Source organism: Erythrolamprus reginae, chromosome 10 (assembly GCF_031021105.1).
Source record: "Erythrolamprus reginae isolate rEryReg1 chromosome 10, rEryReg1.hap1, whole genome shotgun sequence".
In the NCBI taxonomy this organism is placed as follows: domain Eukaryota; kingdom Metazoa; phylum Chordata; class Lepidosauria; order Squamata; family Dipsadidae; genus Erythrolamprus; species Erythrolamprus reginae.
Window position 1 is genome coordinate 20,591,238 of NC_091959.1, and position 22,403 is coordinate 20,613,640.

The 22,403-nt window shown below is 46.0% G+C and overlaps 1 protein-coding gene across 6 annotated transcripts in view; it reads left to right on the plus strand.

The window, feature by feature from the left end:
* Window positions 1-22,403, plus strand: part of AKAP13 (A-kinase anchoring protein 13) — a 371,269-nt gene that overhangs the window by 163,537 nt on the left and 185,329 nt on the right. For 4 of the 6 annotated variants that reach the window (XM_070763468.1, XM_070763470.1, XM_070763469.1 and 1 more), the window contains 3 exons: window positions 750-933; window positions 6,622-6,802; window positions 13,582-16,324. In XM_070763468.1, the coding sequence (XP_070619569.1) occupies window positions 750-933; window positions 6,622-6,802; window positions 13,582-16,324 (3,108 nt within the window). Of the gene's footprint in view, window positions 1-749; window positions 934-6,621; window positions 6,803-10,030; window positions 10,052-10,983; window positions 11,057-13,581; window positions 16,325-22,403 lie in introns of those variants that run through there. The other 2 variants (XM_070763473.1, XM_070763472.1) reach the window with 2 other exon arrangements.

Genomic DNA, 22,403 nt, shown 5'->3' on the forward strand with positions numbered 1-22,403 from the left:
CTTCTCTGTGGGGGGCCCGACCCTCTGGAATCAGCTCCCCCCAGAGATACGCACTGCACCCCCTCTCCTCACCTTCCGTCAGAGCCTTAAGACTCATTTATGTTGCCAGACTTGGGGCGATTAGATCTTAGGCCCCCTGGCTGATGAATGTTATGTATAGCTGAAGTCTGAATGTGTACGATTGATTTTTAAAATATTAGTGATTTTAGGTTAGTTATTTAGGTAATTAATTGGATTCCCCATTGTATTTTATTGTTTTTTATTATATGTTGTGAGCCGCCCCGAGTCTTCGGAGAGGGGCGACATGGAAATCCAATGAATGAATGAATGAATGAATGAATGAATGAATGAATGAATGAATGTATATCAGATGTTAAGATTTACAGCTCCACGGCCTGTCGGCAAAGCCAAATCTTAACAGCTTTTAGAAAGGCCAGTAAAGTGGGAACAGTGTGAACATTGGGGGGGGGGAAGGGGAGAGTTGGTTCCATAGAGTCGGGGCAGCAACAGAAAAGGCCCTCCCTCGCGGTCCCGCCATCCTACATTGTTTAGTTGATGGGACCCAGAGAGGACTGATTCTGTGTGATGGGAGCCAACCGGGAGCCAACGGTTCGATTCAGCCGTCTGAGGCTGAGGTGTCAACTCTCACCGCTCCAAAGGAGAGAGCGTTTAAGCGGGAAGTTCCGCAACCCGCTCTGAATATCAACCTGGAGGCTGAAGTCCTTCTTCTTTCTGCTTTGGTTTCTCAGAAAATGTTCCCCGGGAGACCTTGTTGCATTTTGCAGCCAGACTCGGTTTGCTGCGGCTGACGTGGTTTCTCTTGAAGCAACCAGGTGGCAGAAGCGCCGTGAACGTCCCCAACAGCGAAGGGGCCACACCGGTGAGCTTAGCCTTGGAGAGAGGCTACCAGAAATTGCATCACATCCTGACCAAGTAAGGACCGTGGATTTTGATGAGCATTTTAGCTTTTTTCCCTTTTCTTTGTGCATTTATCTGTTGCCTCGTATGGTGATTCCTAAAACAGACAAAAGGATCCCTTTAGCGTGAGTCACTTCCTCTCTGGGTTTTCTAAAGACTGCTCCAGTTAGGACTAGAAACGCAGGGCTGATATATAACCGGTCAATATGGCAATGCTGAGCTGATTGCCTACTTAAGAGAGTTCGATTGAAATCTGCATAGGTGGGACTGGTTGCGGTAGATTGTAGGGCAGTGATGGGAAACCTTTTTTGGTTCGCATGTCAAAAGGGAGTGTGGGGTGTGCGTGCACGTACATGCATCCGCACACACATAATTCCATGTGCCCCTCCATGCATGCGTGCATGACCCCCCCCCCCCCCAGTGAAGGGCCGCTCTTCTTACTTTCTACCAGAGCTCCCTTGAAGGCTGTTGGGGTCGCACACGTGCCTGTCGGTGCAAGATTTGGCTTCTGTTCATGCGCAGGAAGCCAAATTTTGCATGAGGCCATAAGAACCTAAGAAGAGCCATGCTGAATCAGGCCAAAGCCCATTGAGTCCAGCATTCTGTGTCCCACAGTGGCCCACCAATTGTCCATGGGGATCTTGAGCAGAAAGAGAAGGCAAGACCCTCCCTTTCCCTTGACCCCCAACAAGTGGTACTCAAGGGAATCCTGCCTTGAGAGGCGGCACATGGACATCCGTTTCAATAACCACCAATACACTTGGCATCCATGAATCTGTCTAATCCTGCCTTGAAGCTATCCAGGCTGACAGCTGTGACGACCTCTTCTGGAAGTGAATCCCATCAACCAACGACCCTCTGGGTGAAGAAATATTTCCCTTTGTTTGTCCTCACTGTCTTACCTGTGAGCTTTAGGGAGTGCCCCCTCGTCCTAGTATTTTGTGATATAGAAAATAATTTTTCTCTATCCACCTTTTCTATCCCATGCATGATTTTATACACTTCGATCAAGTCACCCCTTAAACGTCGACTTTCAAGGCTGAAGAGACCAAGGCGTTGCAACCTGGTTTCATAAGGGAGGGGCTCCGTTTCCTTCGTCATGTCAGAGAGCAAGATTTTGGCTATTTTTGCCGAACTTTTTACTTCCGCACATGTGCGGAATCAGTGAAAATAGCCAAAATCTCAATCTCATGCATGTCCTCGTGTGAGATTTGGTTTGCTGCGCATGCACAGAAGGCAAATCTAATGCTGGGGCACAGCGGGGGCGTGCAGCTGCGCACAGATCCGGGATTTTCCCACCAGAGCCACAAACCTGGGAGCACTGGCTGCTGCCCGCCACTGCGCCTCCTGGCATGCAATGGCACACCTGGTTTTCACTCTCCCCCGGCTTCAGAGCCTTTTTAGGAGCCTGGGGAGGATGAAAATGGCCTCCCCTCCCAGAGGCTGTTTCCCAGCTTCCAGTGAGGCCAGGAGACCTGAAAATCAGCTGGCATGTGCCCTGGACCGGAGCTAGCGTGCCCACTGGAGCTTGCGTGCTTGCCACTTGTGGGACACGTGCAGTGAAGGACTACCAAAATTTTTGCTACCACACTCTGGGCATGGCTTATGCAGGACGCCCTGCATTTTCTTTCAACATCTTTCAGTGCAAATTGGCTGCTCTGGGGTGGAGCTCCATTTTCACTACCCCACTGCGTTCTCTCCCCTCCCAATCTGAGCATCAGCTCCCCCTGCACACGTGCCATAGATCCACCATCACAGTTGTAGCAGGTGACACCAAAATATAATAATTTTGGCATATTTTTATCTAAATGTTACATTATTGAATTTTATTCCAATTCCATTTTAAATTGCTTTTATCCGATGTTAGTAATCATTTTGTTTCTGGAAATCTGCTCTTTGATATGTCCCAAGGGCTAATCGATCAAATGAAAGTAATCTAATATCTTTCCTGATGGTCTTCTTTCTGCCTGTAGTGTCGTTTTGAATCACTTGACCTAAATGTTTGCAAGTGTTTTGCCATTCAATGAAATGTTGGTAAAGCTGTGAAAGTTCTAAGAGAAAGGCAGATAAATTTGGGACTGCATATAGCTCCGTGGTGCCCACCCTAAAGTGGTAGCTAACTGTTGGGCCTTACTGGGAAACAAAACTGGATTTAGGGGCAATATCAGATACAGTGATACCTTGTCTTACAAACGCCTCGTCATACAAACTTTTCAAGATACAAACCCGGGGGGGTTTAAGATTTTTTTGCCTCTTCTTACAAACCATTTTCACCTTACAAACCCATCACCACCGCTGGGATGCCCGCCTCCGGACTTCCGTTGCCAGCGAAGCACCTGTTTTTGCACTGTTGGGATTCCCCTGAGGCTCCCCTCCATGGGAAACCCCATCTCTGGACTTCTGTGTTTTTGTGATGCTGAAGGGGAATCCCAGAAGGGAAATCCCAGCAGCGCAAAAACGGGCGCTTCGCTGGCAATGGAAGTCTGGAGGTGGGGTTTCCCAGCAAGGGGAGCCTCAGTGAAATCGCAGCATCGCAAAAACACAGGTCCGGAGGTGGGGTTTCGAGGACTTCGGTGTTTTTGCAATGCTGCGATTTCACTGATGCTCCCTTCGCTGGGAAGCCCCACCTACGGACTTCCGTTGCCAGCGAAGCGCTCATTTTTGCACTGCTGGGATTCCCCTGCAGCATCGCAAAAACACAGAAGTCCAGAGGTGGGGTTTCCAATGGAGGGGAGCCTCAGGGGAATTCCAGCAGTGCAAAAACGGGCGCTTCGGCTTGCAAAAGGGGTGAATTTTGGGCTTGCACGCATTAATCGCTTTTCCATTGAGTCCTATGGGAAACATTGTTTTATCTTACAAACTTTTCACCTTAAGAACCTCGTCCCGGAACCAATTAAGTTTGTAAGACAAGGTATCACTGTACTAATATATTACATAAGAACCCTTATTTCTGCTATTAAAAAACCCAAATCTCCTCATTTGGGATAAAGTTTTAAAGACTTCACGATTTAAGGCTCTTATTTCACCTCTTTCCCCCCAGAGCTTTAAACAACAGTTTGAAATATGTATTTAATGGGGAGTCCCAAACTGGAAGAAAGTTGTCAACTCCAGTTCAAAAGAACTTTAAGGAGATGCTTCTCTCCCCCCGTCCAATTAAATTATCACATCCTTTTTCTAAAATACATAATTTTGCAAGGCATTTTAACCTAGGGCGTTTTGACCAACTGCATTTTGTTGGATTGAATGTAAGGTAATTTCAGTGATTTTTCCTCCTGAAATTATCAACCCAAAGGAAAATTGATGTCCTCTTTAGGCAATGAATCCATCAGTCGCTCCATTTTAGAGCAGAAGGCTAATAATTGCCAAGTTCATTCTGACCCAGATTCCCTGCAAACGGTATTCTTGTTTATGATAACAAGGGTGCAGTTAGAGATTCCAGAGACCATAATTGCATATAAATTCCTGTATACAGGAATCTTAAATCTGGAACAGTGTTCATAAGTGCACGAATCTGCTGCACGAATCCCAGCAACCAGTTAGGTCCCACAGAGTGGGTCTTCTCCGGGTCCCGTCAACCAAACAATGTCGCTTGGCGGGACCCAGAGGAAGAGCCTTCTCTGTGGCAGCCCCGACCCTCTGGAACCAACTCCCCCCAGAGATTAGAATTGCCCCCACTCTCCTTGCCTTTCGTAAGCTGCTTAAAACCCACCTCTGCCGCCAGGCATGGGGGAACTGAGATACCCTTTCCCCCTAGGCCCCTGGTATGTTTGTATGTATGATTGGTTTTTATATAATGGATTTTTAACTGTTTTTTTTTTTAGTATTGGATTTTGTTGTACTGTTTTACTGCTGTTGTTAGCCGCCCCGAGTCTGCGGAGAGGGGCGGCATACAAATCCAAATAATAATAATAATAATAATAATGTGTTACTTGGATGACCTTGCTGTTGATTGTGAACCTGGTTAGGTGGTAATGGGAATGGGAGCTGCATCTCCGAGACCTAAGAACTTTTGGATTTCATGTTTGATGTGGGGTGGAAAACACTTAGCAGAGCCATCGCAGTATCTGTATTTGTTTCCAAACTTGTGCTCCTCTACAGATGCTGATGCAAAAAAGGGAAATCTATTATCTTGGCTGCCAGAATAATTTTGCTCTGGTCAGCATTTGAGTGGGGGGCCATTCTGGAAAACTGTAGGCTACACTGGGAGGTCATAAAACATGATGGAAGAAGGAATTGGCAAGCCATGCGTGACATCATCCTTATTACCATCCACACATCTGAGAAAGAACCCAAGTATTTTGTCTCCTATAGACTAGATCAGTGATGGCGAATCTATGACACAGGTGTCACAGGTGGCACGTGGAGCCATATCTGCTGGCACACGAGCCGTTGCCCTAGCTCAGTTACAACGTGCATGTGTGTGCCGGCCAGCTGATTTTTGGCTCACACAGAGGCTCTGGGAGGGTGTTTTTGGCTTCCAGAGAGCCTCCAGGGGGATGAGGAAGGGTGTTTTTACCCTCCCTCGACTCCATGCAAATCTTTGGAGCCTGGGGAGGGTGAAACATGAGTCTACTGGGCCCCCCAGAAACAGGCCATTTCTTGCCTTCAGAGGGCCTCCGGGTGGCAAAGGAAGCTGTTTTCACCCTCCTCAGGCACTGAATTATGGGTGTGGGCACTTGTGCATGCATGATACCATGCACGCATGCTCTTTCGGCACCCGAGGGAAAAAAGGTTCGCCATCACTGGACTAGACCTATAAACTGAAATGTGATTGCTTCTGCAGATGTTCAGCTAAAGGTTTATTAGTACCTGTTTCCCCCCAAATAAGGCATCCCCTGATAATCAGCCCAATTGGGATTTTGAGTGCATGCAATAAGGCCAAGGACTTATTTCAGGGTTAAAAAATAACTATATGAGACAGGGTCTTATTTTTGGGGAAACAGGGGAAGCTCCTGTTCTCCAGTCTTCCCACATCTGTTATAGATTTGACTTTTGTCAAATAATCCGAAATATCATCAGCTGGATGTCATTTCTCAAATTCAAGAGTGTGGGCCAAATGGTTGATCTATTATTATTATTATTATTATTATTATTATTATTATTATTATTATTATTATTATTATATCAATACAACACAGCAAACGAGATCACTATGCTGGATTTCGTATTTCATCACCAGTCGGGCGCTTCCCAAGCACCTAGGACTGTGTGATGTAGTGGCGAATTATGTTTGTCGATCCCAGTAAAGCGGCCTTTTGCAATTGACAGATGGAGATTTTGTCAATTCCAATGGTTTTCAAATGTCCGCTGAGATCCTTTGGCACTGCGCCCAGCATGCCAAGTACCATTGGGACCACTTTCACTGGCTTATGCCAGAGTCGTTGCAGCTCTAATAATAATAATGATAAAGATAATGATAATGATAATGATGATGATAATAATAATAATAATAATAATAATAACAATAATTGTTGTTGTTGTTGTTGTTGTTGTTGTTGTTATTATTATTATTATTATTATTATTATTATTATTATTATTATTATTTGGATTTATATTCTGCCCCTCTGCAAAGACTCGGGGCGGCTTACGGCATATAAAAGAACAATACAATATCTTATTGTATTATTGTTGTCAATACAGCCTTTCATAGCAAATTCAAAACTTTGTGAATCTGAGAGTTTGGTTGTGCGTGTCTTTTCCAGAGAAGAAGCCCCCGAACCAGAATCCTGCCGCACCTTGTCGCACGTGGTACATTCTGGGGACTCCTGCATCAAGTACCACCAAGGCTTAAATATTTACACCCTGACGGTTGGGATGAAGGACGGAGACCCATTGAACATGGAGAAAGATATCACTCAGCTGCAGCTGCACATTCAGAATCTGGTGAGGGAAAGGTCTGAGCTCATTGGTTTAACGGAGCTGGAGTCTGAATAATTCTGATTGGTCAGGGTCTTCTTGTTGCTTGATAAGTACCAGGCTGTCATTTAAAAAAAAAAAATTCTTGATAGGATTACAGGTTTGGTTTTGATTATCATAAGAAGACAGTTTTATTGTGTTATTCTTTATAATCTCTTGAGAATAAGTTGCTTTGAGATAAGATTCTGCTTCTGACAGCCGACCTAAACACGCTCAGATGCCACAACTGAGGATACTTGATTGCTGTGAATACGGATCGCATGTGAACAGATTAATGAGACTGGGAGAGGAACACGATGCTAGGAAAAGCATCTGTGAATGTTTAATGACCCCTGCTTATTATTTCTGTGGTTGCACGATATGCATGTAAATAATACAGTTGGGGGGACAAAGCCCCCGGGGGAATCCTACGATCAAAATGTGTATACAGTGGTACCTCTACCTAAGAATGCCTCTACTTACGAACTTTTCTAGATAAGAACCGGGTGTTCAAGATTTTTTTGCCTCTCCTCAAGAACCATTTCCCACTTACAAACCCGAGCCTCCAAAACTGTAACCAGAAAAGGCAGGGAGAAGCCTCTGTGGGGCCTCTCTAGGAATCTCCTGGGAGGAAACAGGGCCGGAAAAGGCAGGGAGAAGCCTCCATGGGGCCTCTTTAGGAATCTCCTGGGAGGAAACAGGGCCGGAAAAGGCAGGGAGAAGCCTCCATGGGGCCTCTCTAGGAATCTCCTGGGAGGAAACAGGGCCTCCACCCTCCCTGTGGTCTCCCCAATCGCACACATTATTTGCTTTTACATTGATTCCTACGGGAAAAATTGCTTCTTCTTACAAACCTTTCTACTTAAGAACCTGGTCACAGAACAAATTAAGTTCGTAAGTAGAGGTACCACTTTATACTGCAGGAAGTGACCCCCAAATGGAGGAATTATTGAAGGCAGGTGAGAATAGCCATCTGGGATCCCCATATAGGTAAAGGTAAAAGTTCCCTTCGCACATGCATGCTAGTCCTTCCCTACTCTAGGGGGCGGTTCCCATCTCCATTTTTAAGCCGAGGAGCCAGCACTGTCCAAAGGCGAATCCCCACCACTCTTCTTTGGGTCATTTTCTCATCCTAGTTGTTCCAGGCCTGTATGTTTAGAAAGAAAAGGTACCCCTTGATTTTTAGAAACAGAATCAAGAAGATTGTTGGCAGAAAAAGACCTCATGGTCCATCTAGTCTGCCCTTATACTATTTCCTGTATTTTACCTTAGGATGGATATATGTTTATCCCAAGCATGTTTAAATTCAGTTCCTGTGGATTTACCAACCACGTCTGCTGGAAGTTTGTTCCAAGCATCTACTAATCTCTCAGTCAAATAATATTTTCTCACGTTGCTTCTGATCTTTCCCCCAACTAACCTCAGATGGTGCCCCCCTTGTTCTTGTGTTCACTTTCCTATTAAAAACGCTTCCCTCCTGAACCTTATTTAACCGTTTAACATATTTAAATGTTTCGATCATGTCCCCCTCTTTCCCTTCTGTCCTCCAGACTATACAGATTGAGTTCATGAAGTTTTTTCTGATAAGTTTTATGCTTAAGACCTTCCACCATTTTTGTAGCCGGTCTTTGGACCCGTTCAAATACCTTTTGGAAGTGAGATCTCCAGAACTGAACACAGTATTCCAAAGGTGGTCTCACTAGTACTCTATACAGTGGGATCCCAATCTTCCTCTTTTTTGAACACAAGTTGGACTGATCTAGAAAAAGCAGATGTTTGCAGAGTAGGTGGCTTGCATAAGGGATAACTTATGGGCTATCTAAGGTTCATGGGCCAGATATTTCATCAGCTCCCTAAGCAGTCCTTCAGGTTTTACCACAGTTTTCCCCTGAAAACCTTCTTGAGTTCACCAAATGCCGGAAATAACACAAAGCAGAGCTTAGCTTTGTAAGTTAAGATGCGGTTGGGTAGCTTTAAATATGTTGTAGCAACTCAGCAACGCTCTTAGGAGGCTGCGGGACCCAGCTTATCATATTATACATTTGGATAGAGCCTGCCAACACCAGAATTGTCTTCTACTAATCTGGGTTCAGGGCATGGTGTGAATGCAGTCTCCATAAATTTTTAATTTGCTGTGTACTGTATTTTTCGGAGTAGTAGACCCACCGGAGTATAAGACACACCTTAATTTTGGGAGAAGAAAATAGGGAAAAGAATCTGCTTACCAGGTATTCATCTGGCTAGCGTCCTTAGTCTGGTCAGTTTCAGCACATTATTTTATCCCCTGGTTAGGGCTTTAAAAAAACTTTATTTGGAGAGAGTAACAATGAAGCCAGTAAGAGTTGGGAACATCATTAGCATCTGGAAAGAAACATTCAGAGCAAGTAGAGCAATGGGGAAAACCCTGCAAAGACTTAGGGCTTGGAAAACATTCTTTGCACAGAATAACAATGAAAGAGCTTGCAAGCCGATAAGAGCTGGGAACATTGTTAGCACCTGGTTAGGGCTGGAAAGAAACATTCAGAGCAAGTAAAGCTATGGGGAAAAAAACCCCTACAAAGACAGGGTTTGGAAAACTACAAAGATAGGGTTTGGAAAATATTCTTCTCAGAGAGTAAGAATGAAAGAGCTTGCAAGTTGGTAAGAGCTGGGAACATTGTTAGCACCTGGTTAGGGTTGAAAAGAAACTTATTGAGAGCAATTTAGAGAAATTTTAAAAAACCTGCAAAGACTTAGGACTTGGAAAACATTATTCGCAGAGAGAAACAATGAAAGAGCCTGCAAGGTAAGAGCTGGGAAGATTGTTAGCAGCTAGTTAGAGCTGAAAAATAAAAAGCTACATTGCACCCAAATTATCAGCCTCTTTTAGGGAAGAAAAAGGTGCATCTTAAACTCTGAAAAATACGGTAGGTCCCCTCGTTGCTCAAGCGCCAGGAGTGAAAACAGAGCCTGTGACTTTCCAGATTAAAAGTCTTGTTTGGGTATTTAGCTGATAGCAAATGCACTGGAGGGGATACATCATTTGTCACCAGTCGGAAAAGCTCTGTTTACACGGCCTTTCTATCAAGAGACCTGGTTTGTTTCACATCTAATCTAATTTGAATCTGGGCCCAGGGCCTTTAATGATTTCAGTTTTAGTTCAGTCGGGGTCAGCCGAAAGCCGCTTCATTTCCTGGGGAAGAAGGATCTGTCTTTTTCAGCTGCGGGAACCAGAATGACTTCATTGAGAGGATGGCAGTAAAACCTTACTCTTCCCTCCTCCTCCTCCTCCTCTCTCTCCCCCCCTCCGTTTGCTCTCCTTCCTTCCCTTCCCCCAGTCACTTTGCGTTCCAGCGCAAGTGTTTGTGTCGGCATCGGCGGTGGGGCCGACTCCCAGCCAAAGCGTTTCCTTCTGGTTGGGGCTGAAGTCTTCAGCAGCTTTCTTTATTTGAGGCTCGGTTGGGGGCTGAGGGTGCTTGGGTGGATCAGCACTTTGGGTTTTGGAGGTCCTGCCCTGCGGAATTGGCCACCCAATGGCCTTATAAAGGCACGGGACTGGTCAGGCTAATTCATCTGACCCCGGGCCTCATTTCAAAATAAATGCAAGAGATCAGACTCTTGATAGTAATAATAATGATAATAATAATATTGGCCCCTCCTGGATTAGAGTGGGGAGAGAGGAGAGGAGAGAGAGAAGAGAGAGAATGAGAAAGAGAGAGAGAGAAAGGAGAAGGGAGAGAGAAAGGAAAGGAGTGAGAAAAAATAGAGAGAGAAGAGCAAGAAAAAGGAGAGGACAGGACAGAAAGAGGAGAAAGGAGAAAGAGGAGGGGAGATAGATAAAGAAGAATAGAGGAAAAAATAGAGGACAGAAAGGAGAGAGAAAAAGAGGAAAGGAGAGGATAGAGAGAGGGGAGGGGTAAGAGAAAAAGAGGAGAGGAGAAAGAAAAGAGAGGAGAGAGGAGGGAGAAAAGAGGGGAGTGAGAGGACAGACAAGAGAGGGAGAAGAGAGAAAGAGGAGAGGAGAGAGAAAGGAGAGGGGAGAGGGAGGGAGGGTGCGAGAGGGAAGTGGGGGAGATTGGGAGAAAAAGGAAAGGAAAAAGAAGCTATGGGGGAAAAAAACATTCTCACCTAGTTTTGGGGTGACTAACCTAGAACCCCTTTTGGCACCCTGATACCTTCCAGAGATAGACAGTTTGCAATTCGAAGAATTCCCTGCCAGCATGGGAGATGCTGTCCCAGCCCACTGGGAAAGTACCTGCTCAGGTAAGGCTGGTCTAGCCTAGTCAATTATTAGCCGACTCTATCTCAAGAATTCAGGGAAGGAGAGTGCCAGGAGCCGAAGGCAACAAAACTTGCTCAGAATTGGAACAGAGGAAAAAGGGTGAGTGGGATGCAGGCCAAAGTGAAAAAAGAAACACGACTTCCTGTTAGACAATAGGAGGAGGCAGTTTTCAAAGCATCTCCGCCTCTGTTTTTCCTCCGTGGCTGCCTCAGAGACAAAAGCAGCAAGGTGGGTAGGGTGCTGGGTGGGTGTATCTATAGAGGTAGTCCTCCATTCACAACAGTTCTTTGAGTGACGGTTAGAAACATAGAAACATAGAAGATTGACGGCAGAAAAAGACCTCGTGGTCCATCTAGTCTGCCCTTACACTATTTCCTGTATTTTATCTTAGGATGGATCTATGTTTATCCCAGGCAAGTTTAAATTCAGTTACTGCGGATTTGCCAACCACGTCTGCTGGAAGTTTGTTCTAAGCATCTACTACTCTTTCAGTAAAATAATTTCTCACGTTGCTTCTGTTCTTTCCCCCAACTAACCTCAGATTGTGTCCCCTTGTTCTTGTGTTCACTTTCCTATTAAAAACACTTCCCTCCTGAACCTTGTTTAATCCTTTAACATATTTAAATGTTTCTATCATGTCCCCCCTTTCCCTTCTGTCCTCCAGACTATACAGGTTGAGTTCGTGAAGTCTTTCCTGTTAAGTTTTATGCTTAAGACCTTCCACCATTTTTGTAGCCCGTCTTTGGACCCGTTCAATTTGATCCATTTCTTTTTGTAGGGGAGGTTCAAAGTTACAACGGCGCAAGGGTGACGTATGACCATTTTTTACAGTTATAACCTTTGCAGGCTTCCCCACGATCACGAGATCAACATGCAGATGCTTTGGTAGCTGGTTCATACTTCCGACTGTTGCTGCGTCCCAAGGTCATAAGATCACCTTGCGTGACCCTCTGATAAACAAAGTCAAGGAGAGAAGCCTGATTCACTTTATAACCGTTGTTACTAGCTTAACAACTGCAGTGATCCACTTAACTTTTTTTTTAATGAAAGATCATAAAAGGGGGCAAAGCTCAACAAATGTCTCACTTAGTGACAAGAGTTTTGGGCTCCATTGGGATCGTAAGTGGAGGACTAATTGCACTGTCTTCTTTTTCTCCCACCAAGATTGAGTCTCCAGCCAGTTATTTATTTATTTATTTATTTATTTATTTATTTACTCATTTACTCATTTACTCATTTACTCACTTACTCACTTACTCACTTACTTACTTACTTACTTACTTACTTACTTACCCTACACATTTAAGAAACAGGCAGCCACATTCATCTTCATCATTCTTCATTCATGGGCCAGGGATATCAAAAGTGTCCCCAAACCTGTCGACAGAGATCTGTTTTCAGATCTTTGCAAAAGACTGGGAGGGTGGGGATGGTACGAATCTCCGGGGGGGGAGCTGATTCCAGAGGGCCGGGGCCACCACAGAGCAGGCTCTTCCCCTAGGCCCCGCCAGGCGGCACTGCCTGACTGACGGGACCTGGAGAAGGCCGATTCTGTGGGACCTGGCCGGTTGCTGGGATGCATGAGGCAGAAGACAGTCCCACAGTAGGCAATGCTGGAGAGGAATGTCACTTAACTACTCAGTTAAGTTACAAACCTTGGAGTCCTAGTGGACAACCATTTAAGTAGGAGCCAGCAGTGTGCAGCAGCTGCCAAAAAAGCCAACACAGTCCTAGGCTGCATTAACAGCGGGAGAGAATCAAGATCCCATGAAGTGTTAATACCACTTTATAAGGCCTTTGTAAGGCCACACTTGGAATACTGCATTCAGTTTTGGTCGCCACAATGCAAAAAGGATATTGAGAAAAGCAACACTGATAATTAGGGGACTGGAGGTTAAAACATATGAACAGTTGCAGGAACTGGGCATGGCTAGTTTGGTGAAGAGAAGGACCAGGGGAGACATGATAGCAGTGTTCCAATATCTCAGGGGTTGCCACAAAGAAGAAGGCACCTGAGGGTAGAACAAAGAGCAATGGGTGGAAACTAAACAAGGAGAAAAGTAACGTAGAACTAAAGAGAAATTTCCTGACAGTCAGAACAATTGATCAGTGGAACAGCTTGCCTCCAGAAGTTGTGAATGTCCCATCACAGGAAGTTTTTAAGCAGATGTTGGATAACCATCTGTCTGAAGTAGTGTAGGGTTTCCTGCCTAAGCAGGGGGTTGGACTAGATGACCTCCAAGGTCCCTTCCAACTGCTGCTGCTGCTGCTGCTGCTACTGCTGCTGCTACTACTACTACTACTACTACTACTACTACTACTACTATTATTATTATTATTATTATTATTATTATTATTATTATTATTATCTACTTAGTTAAGTTACAAACCAAAGCAGATATTGCATCTTGGTGGCGTCTTATATTTGGGTTTTTAAAAGAAGAGGGCACATTGCAACCTCTCCCCGCTTTTTAAAAATAATAACAAAACTCTTCTCTTCTTCCAGAACGTGAATGCAGACCGTCATCCGGTGCAGACGTATGAGGACTGTGATTTGAGTGCCATGCCCGAAGGTGCTGAAGCTGCTGCAGAACACGGGTTGGATGCATTGATGGTCAAAGCGACTCAGAACGCTTCATCTGATCCTCCAGAGATCTCGCCCCCTGTTTGCCTTGGGGAGGAAGGCGCCTCCCAGCCACCAGAAGAGGTTTCAGGCGCATCACAAGAGGCGTTGGAGGAAATGCAGAACCAAAGGGCTTCCTGTCAGGGCGAAAAATTGCCACACAGAGAGGAAGGGGAGTGTTTCTCCTCCGTTGGAGACTCTGTTGTGGCAGTGTTGGAAGGACATGATAGCAAGGGGACTGTCCGTGATGCTCCTGGCCTCCCCTCCTTTGGAAGTAGTGCCGACAAGGAAGTTGGAATGAGCTCTTCCGGTGCTCCTTTGGAACAAGAGAGCTCATGCGAAGGAAATCATCTCTTCCAGGAAGTGCAGTTGGCTGAGTCGGGAGTAACTGAAAATACAGCCCTGGTTTCCTGCCAGGGCAGCAATGTGAATATGGGACAAGGGGAATGCAAGAGCTGCACAGGGGCCGTAGATGTTAGCATGACGTCCCAACCGTATATGGAAAATGGGGAAATTGATGTGGAGCCTTCCGGGATGACAGCTATGGAAGGGTCGCCAACCACTGTTGCATCGCACACCGATCCTGCTGCTTTCTTCCTTGGAGATGGCGACCCGACTGTGGCCTGTAAAGATGAGAATGAGCCAACGTCAGTGGCAGAAGGTGTTGTGGATGTGGTTTCTACTGCAGACGTTGGTTCTGTTGACAATGGAAGGAATGGAGGGACTGGAGCAGAAAGTTGTATTGACAGCGGACCAAAAAACACTATTGCAAAACAGTCGGAGGAGAAGGAGAACATTGCTCCAGATTCTGGAATAGAATCGTCGTCCCAAAACCTTGAAGGCACCTCTGGCTTTTCTCCGGAGCATTGTTCCATGGTGGGAGTGAGTGATCAGGGACAACGCAGCGACGCAGACATGGCTACTGAAAACTGTGGTTTGGATTTGAGCAGCCAAGGGCTGGACGGTTCTCTAGATGGGAATGTCGGAAACCCCCCAAAGAGCCCAACGTATGTGCAGCTCCAGACTGCCTGTGGTGGAACTGATATCCCAGAGACCACAGAGGCTGCAGAGCACAGTGAGCAGAAAGTAGTTGACCTGCCGCCATTAGAGACCAAAGGAAATGCCGATCCTACCATGGTTGGTCAGGGGTCTCTTGTTGCTCACCTGGGTGAGAAACAGGATTTAGGAAAAGACCAGGAATTTGGTTCCTCTGGACTGCAGATGCACGCCGATCCAGTTGATGGCCTTGGATCCCTTCCAGATGTTCTCACCTCTCCTGTGACGCCCTCTGATCTTGAGAAGAGACCATCAGAGAGTGTAGGAAGCAAAGAGGAAGTAGAGCAATCTGGCGAGAGCCTCCAAAAATGCATAGCTCTGACCTCAGCCTTGCTGGTTGAGAAAGCTATCCAGCAGGCTCAGTTGGTTGTCGCGCAGAAGGACAAGGCTGGAGCAGCCTCTGTTGGCCAGGAAGCTCCCCTGCAGTTGGAGAGCCCTGCCCTGCCTTTGCTTGGTAAGGGCACCCAATGCCTTCAGGAGCATTTGACTGGCACACCCTCTGCCGCTCTGAATCAAGGCTCCGAACAAAACCAGGAAGTAGGAGCAGCAACAACAGCAGATGAAGCAGCGGAGCAGCTGATTGGAGAGGCTGAACTAATGCAAGGTGAGCTGGCAGCCAAGTCTGTCGCTCTGGTGGTTGGCTGGGAAGAAGACCAGGAGCGCAGCTCTTCACAGCTGCCTGAAAGCGAGAAGGAACCTCTTGGCAAGACTGAGGAGAGTTTCCCTCCAGGACTCCTTGTGCAATCGCCTCCTGGGGATCTGGGTAAAGAGCAGCCGGTGGATGGAAGCGATGCCGAGCCCGGCTTAAAGGAGAAGGCCTCCAGTCTGGAACCAGAGGAGCAAGTAGAGGCGGTCAGAGATGTTCCTCCGGAGCCTGGCTTGGCGAAAGGCGCTTCTCTTTGCCACGGGGGGACTCCTTCCCCTGAGATCATGTTGAACCCTGGGCTTGAGATTGGTCCAGCTGGGCAGGCAGCCTCTCCAGCTGGAAGAACGTTGGAGGCAACTGAAGCTCCTCCAACGGCTCTAGAACCGGCCATGGAAAGTGGCCTTCCGCAGCACGGAGAGAAGGAAGAGGAGGGGGAAGTGGAAAACATCCCTCTCCGAATATCGCTTCAGCCAATTGCTGAAGAGCCCCCTTGTGACTGCGATCCCGGTCCTGAAACGCCTTTGTTGACTTGTGAAATGGACGTCGTGAAGCTGGGGGAATCAGAAGAAGGGAACCGGAGGAGGGCTAGCCAAGCTGAACCAGAACCCCTTCCCTTGCCCCTCTGCGCTCTTCCTGCGACCGAGCAGTTGGACAAAATTGGAACGGAAGAATCTGCTCGGCAACCTGCTGATCTGTTGGATAATGCTGAACCAATGCCTGGTCAAGTGATATTGCCGGCAGAAGCACATCATGTCCCTGTGGAATCTCTCGCTGGAAATCCCGCAGAAGCCCCATCCTCGTCGGAAGTCGGCTCCCAACCTGGTTATCTCCTTAATAATGGAGTGAAAGAGGAGTTACATGTAGAGCCCAGTAGCGAAATGAACTCTGCAAACCTGGAACTAACCAGCTCTTCACCTGTTTCAGGTAAGAAAATTGGGGGGAGGAAGGGTCTGATTTGGTTTTTTTCTCTGGGCCAGCAGAAGGAGGGGAGATGTCATTTGTAGTGACAAGTAGTGTGTGTGTAGGGGGGAGTTGTTTGCTGAAAGACTGTGACTAACAAAGCTGGAAAGAAGGTGGAGAAAATGCAAGCAAGCTCCCTGTTTCTTGCTTTGGGAAATCTGTAGGTGGTAGCCTGGTTGCCCCAATTTCGCCTTTTGTGCACACTTAAATGTCAGGGTGTCAGTTGTTTGAAGCACCTGCTTCCTACCTGACCTCTTTTCTTTTGACGCTTTCCTTTCTAAATTGCCACCAATCTATTGTATGATTTATTGTTGTAAGAGGTCTTGAGTCCCACGGCATTGGGCAGCGTATAAATCAAATTAAATTAAATCAGATCAAATCAAGGCACACAGTTCAAGGCCCCGCAAAGCACCTGTTAAGAAGGAGATTGACGGAGGCGTTGTATGAAGGCAGGCTTCCTTCCAGAATCGACGTCTTATGTCTTGTGAGGTTTCTATGTTTCAATGCTGGCTTTGGCATGGTCAGAGAAGACCACAGAGCGATGGGTTAAACTTTTGCCTATCAGCTGCTCAGGTTTTAAAAGCGGCTTCCCAAGATGGCTTGGGTCCAAATGTAGTTTGAGGTCACAGGAAAGCTAACTTAATTTTTAAAAAGTCGTTACCATTTCTGCTTTTGTAAAATATTTGCTGAGTAGGGTACCCACTTTTCACATGTATATGTGTGTCTATATATAATAATATAATAATATGATATGATTTGATATAATATGATATAATATAACAATACTATAATATAATAATAATGTAATGTAATATAATAATAATATAATATAATTATAATATAATATAATATAATATAATATAATTATAATATAATATAATATAATATAATATAATATAATATAATATAATATAATATAATATAATATAATATAATATAATATAATATAATATAATATAATATAATATAATATATAGTTGGAAGGGACCTTGGAGGTCTTCTAGTCCAACCCCCAATGCCACTTCAGACAGATGGTTATCCAACATCTTCTTAAACACTTCCAATGTTGGAGCATTCACAACTTCTGGAGGCAAGCTATTCCGCTGATTAGTTGTGTATGTGTGTATATGATTAATTGTGTATGTGTGTGTATATGATTAATTGTGTATGTGTGTGTGTGTATACACACACAAATACCCCCACACATACATACATATGTATATTTATATACATATACATACACAAACACACATACACACACACTGATTAATTGTGTGTGTGTGTGTGTGTTTGTACGTGTGTGTATTTGCTGGACTTCAAGCCTTTATTTCCGACCTGAGAAAAATAAAACGCCGGGACGAAGGAGTTTGATTAGCGAGAGCAACCTTGACAAGCAGAGAAGGCCTGAAGGATCAAGACAGACCGGTTGGACTCCTTCTTAAAACCATTTTGCCTCTTCTGTAACAGGAGTTGCTAGAGCATATTGTTTTCTTTGCTTTTTTTTTATTTTAAAAAAAATAATATATAAAGGTGAGAACGAGGAAGGTGGTGAGGGAATGAAGCAAAGGGCCTTCCCACCCAACCCCTCGCCCCCACCCTTCCATCTGAGCTGTAAACCTAGAGGCATAATTGTTGGCAGGGCTTAATGATAGTTTAATGCAAGCTTTCATGGCTCCACCTGTTCAGACAGCTGTTTAAAAAAAAGGGAAAAATAAAACAGCTGATCTCTCCCTGCTGCTATTATGTGGTTTGCCCCGAGGAATCGCAGGTGTGGAGGCCTCTTTCCCTCCCCCAGTTTAAGTTTGGTCTGCTGCAAATTAGTACCAGCAAATTTCTCCTAAGTTAAAAACTGAACGAACATGACAGATTGGACCGACGTTGGATGCACGCGCTCTCTTATTCGCTTTTCTTTCTTTTTTTTTAATGCAATATATAAAGGATTCTGCCATCCCACCCCCCACCTTGGCTTATCCTGTCATCCCAGGATGAACTGCAAATGTAGGAAAAACTGGGAGCATTTGCCGTTTAGGGTGTGTGCGAGAATATTATATTTTCCACCAGAAGAAAACTGGAAGGAGCGCCCTGGAAAAAAATAAAATTAAATTAAAAATAAATAACAGCTGCTCTCAGGCCCTGTTTGACAGGATTTGGCGTCCAGCGAGCTCCATTTTATTTTTGTGGTGTACGGTGGCTTGATATTTTGATCTCGTATGGGGGTGGGTAGGGGCTGTCATGCGATCCTGGAAAAGCTGCGGTCGATCCTTCCTTTTGGACTTCGGTGGCAGCCTCCTAAATTTATTCTCTCACCCCCTTTAAACTCTGGCTGTTTATTCAATGCGGCAGCCTCCAGAAAGAAGGAGTGAACCCCTGTTACACAACGGATGAATTGCCAACTTAAAAAGCAACAACACAAAAAAATTTTGTAGGCAGAGATTTGTCTTCTGAGCTTGCTCGGCCCTTTGTTTTTAAAAATGCAGTCTAAACTTTTTAGATGTCATCAGAAAGTCTCTCCTGTTGAAGACACAGAATATTATCAAACATGGAACTTACTTTACGAGGGGGTTGGGAAAGAAAGGAGTGGAGAGTAAGAATGGAAGCTGTATAGCTAAGCAAATTAAATTTATTTTATTTATTTATTATTTGGATTTGTATGCCGCCCCTCTCCGAAGACTCGGGCCGGCTCACAACAAGTGAAACCATTCATAAATAATCCGACTAAATTTAAAATATTTGAAAATTTTAAAAAACCCATATACTAACAGACACACACACAAGCATACCATGTATAAATTAAACATGCCCAGGGGGAGATGTCTCAGTTCCCCCATGCCTGACGGCAAAGGTGGGTTTTAAGGAGTTTACGGAAGGCAGGAAGAGTAGGGGCAGTTCTAATCTCCGGGGGGAGTTGGTTCCAGAGGGCCAGTGCTGCCACAGAGAAGGCTCTTCCCCTGGAGCCCACCAACCGACATTGTTTAGTTGATGGGACCCGGAGAAGACCCACTCTGTGGGACCTAATCGGTCACTGGGATTCGTGCGGCAGGAGGCGGTCTCGGAGATATTCTGGTCCAATGCCATGAAGGGCTTTAAAGGTCATAACCAACACTTTGAATTGTGACCGGAAACTGATCGGCAGCCAATGCAGACTGCGGAGTGATGGTGAAACATGGGCATACCTAGGTAAGCCCATGACTGCTCTCGCAGCTGCATTCTGCACGATCTGAAGTTTCCAAACACTTTTCAAAGGTAGCCCCATGTAGAGAGCATTACAGTAGTCGAACCTCGAGGTGATGAGGGCATGAGTGACTGTGAGCAATGAGTCCCGGTCCAGATAGGGCCGCAACTGCTGCACCAGGCGAACCTGGGCAAACGCCCCCCTCGCCACAGCTGAGAGATGGTTTTCTAATGTGAGCTGTGGATCGAGGAGGACCCCCCAGGGTAATGGACGGACAGGTGGGATTGTCCTTGGGAGGCAAAACCCACAGCCACTCCGTCTTATCCAGGTTGAGTTTGAGTCTGTTGACACCCATCCAGGCCCCAACAGCCTCCAGGCACCGGCACATCACTTCCACCGCTTCGTTGACTGGGCATGGGGTGGAGATGTAAAGCTGGATATCATCAGCAAATTGATGATACCTCACCCCATGTCCTTGGATGATCTCACCCAGCGGTTTCATATAGATGTTAAATAGCAGGGGGGAGAGGACCGACCCCTGAGGCACCCCACAAGGGAGAGACCTAGGATCCGACCTCTGACCCCCCACTAACACAGACTGCGACCGGCCAGAGAGGTAGGAGGAGAACCACTGGAGCACAGTGCCTCCCACCCCCAACCCCTCCAGCCGGTGCAGAAGGATACCATGGTCGATGGTATCGAAAGCCGCTGAGAGGTCAAGGAGCACCAGGACAGAGGTTAAACCCCTGTCCCGGGCCCGCCAGAGATCATCCATCAACGCAACCAAAGCGGTTTCCGTGCTGTAGCCGGGCCTGAAACCCGACTGCTGGGGACCTAGATAATCGGCTTCTTCCAAGGACCGCTGGAGCTGGAGTGCCACCACCTTCTCAACAACCTTCCCCATAAAGGGAAGGTTGGAGACTGGACGATAGTTATTAAGTATGGCTGGGTCCAGGGAGGGCTTCTTGAGGAGGGGGCGCACGAGCGCTTCTTTATAGAGTGTTGGAAAAACTCCCCTCCCCGAGGAAGCGTTGGTAATCTCCTGGGCCCAGCTCCGTGTCACCTCCCTGCTGGCCGAAACCAACCAGGAGGGACACGGATCCAGTAAACAGGTGGCGGAACTCACAGCTCCAATGGCCTTGTCCACTTCATCAGGTGTCACCAGATCAAACTCTTCCCAGACAGGTGGACAAGTATGTGCCCCAGTCACCTCGACTGACTCATTGTCAGTCGACTCTGTTTTCCAATTGGAGTCGAGGTCGGCCCGGATCTGAGCAACTTTATCAGCGAAAAACGTGTTAAAATCCTCGGCACTACTCTGCAAGGGCTCCCCAACTCCCCCCTGGTTAAGAAGGGAGCGGGTCACCCTAAACAGAGCGGCCGGGCGGGATTCTGCTGATGCAATCAAGGCGGCATGGTACGTGCATCTTGCCGCCTTGAGCGCCACTTTGTAAGTCTTAATAAAAGCTCTTACAAGTGTTCGATCAGATTCAGACCTACTCTTCTAGACGTCTCTTTTGGCATTTCAACTCCCGGAGCTCCTCGTTGAACCATGGGGCTCTATGGGGTCTAACGCCACGGAGAGGTCGCAAAGGCGCAATCTGGTCAAGAGCCTCCACCGCAGCCCTGTTCCAGGCCTCTGCGAGAGACTCCGCCGAACTGTGGACGAGTGCCAGACAACACGAGGTTTATTAAGCAATAGCATTATAGCATTTAGACTTATACACCGCTTCAAAATGCTTTTACAGCCCTCTCTAAGCGGTTTACAGAATCAGCATATCACCCCCAACAATCTGGGTCCTCATTTTACCCACCTCGGAAGGATGGAAGGCTGAGTAAAACCTTGAGCCTGGTGAGATTTGAACTGCTGAACTACAGCTAGCAGCTAGCTCAAGTAGCCTGCAGTGCTGCACTCTAACCACTCCGCCACCCGGCTCTAAGAAATATAATTAATAGAAAAAGAAACTACTACGACATGTAATTAATTAGTCTACGGAGAGGGGCGGCATACAAATCTAATAAATAAACAAATAAACAAACAAACAAACAAACAAATAATAGAAAAGAAAGAAAGGAAATGAAAGAAAAAAGAGAAAGAAAGAAAAAGGAAGATGGAAAGGAAAGAAAAAGAGAAGGAAGGAAGGGAAAGAAAAAAGAAAGAATGATGGAAAGATAGAAAGAAAAGAAAAAGAGAAGGAAGGAAGAAAAGAAGGAAAAAAAGAAAGAAGAGGAAAAAGAAAAAAGATGATAGAAAGGAAAGAAAAAGAAGGAAAGAAGGAGGGAAGGAAAGAAAGAAAGAGAAAGAAAGAATAAATAAATAAAGAGAAAGAAAGAAAAAAGAGAAAGATAGGAACGAAAGAAAGAAAAAGAAGGAAGGAAGAAATGAGGGAAGGAAAGAAAGAAAGAAAGAAAGAAAGAAAGAAAGAAAGAAAGATGGCCTGTTGGAGAAGTCTTGCTGTTGGATTTTGTACAGTGAGGGTGCCTTGAAAGCAGACTGTGTAGTGGGACTGTGGAGTGGTGTTGGCTGCATGGTGCTTTGGCCTCAAAACTGAATAATGTGGGAAGGCTATAAACCGAAAGCGCAGGAGGCGGGGCTGGGAACGGGCACCTGTAATTAAAGTGCACTTCCTGCTTTGCACCTGCTGCCAGCCACGGTGCTGAGACTGCGTCGTCCAAGGAAGCAACTGGAGAAACAGGATTAAACGGGAGTCTCCCCCATGCCTGGAACACAGCAGACGCAAGTGGTTCTGTCCACATGCATCTAGGAGGTAGTAGAGATGGCCTCGAGGAGCAAGAGAAACTGTGGGGAGCCTGAGGAGCCAACTGAGAAAGGTGTGTGTAAGCGGAGACCTCAAGGTGGGAGCGAGGAAA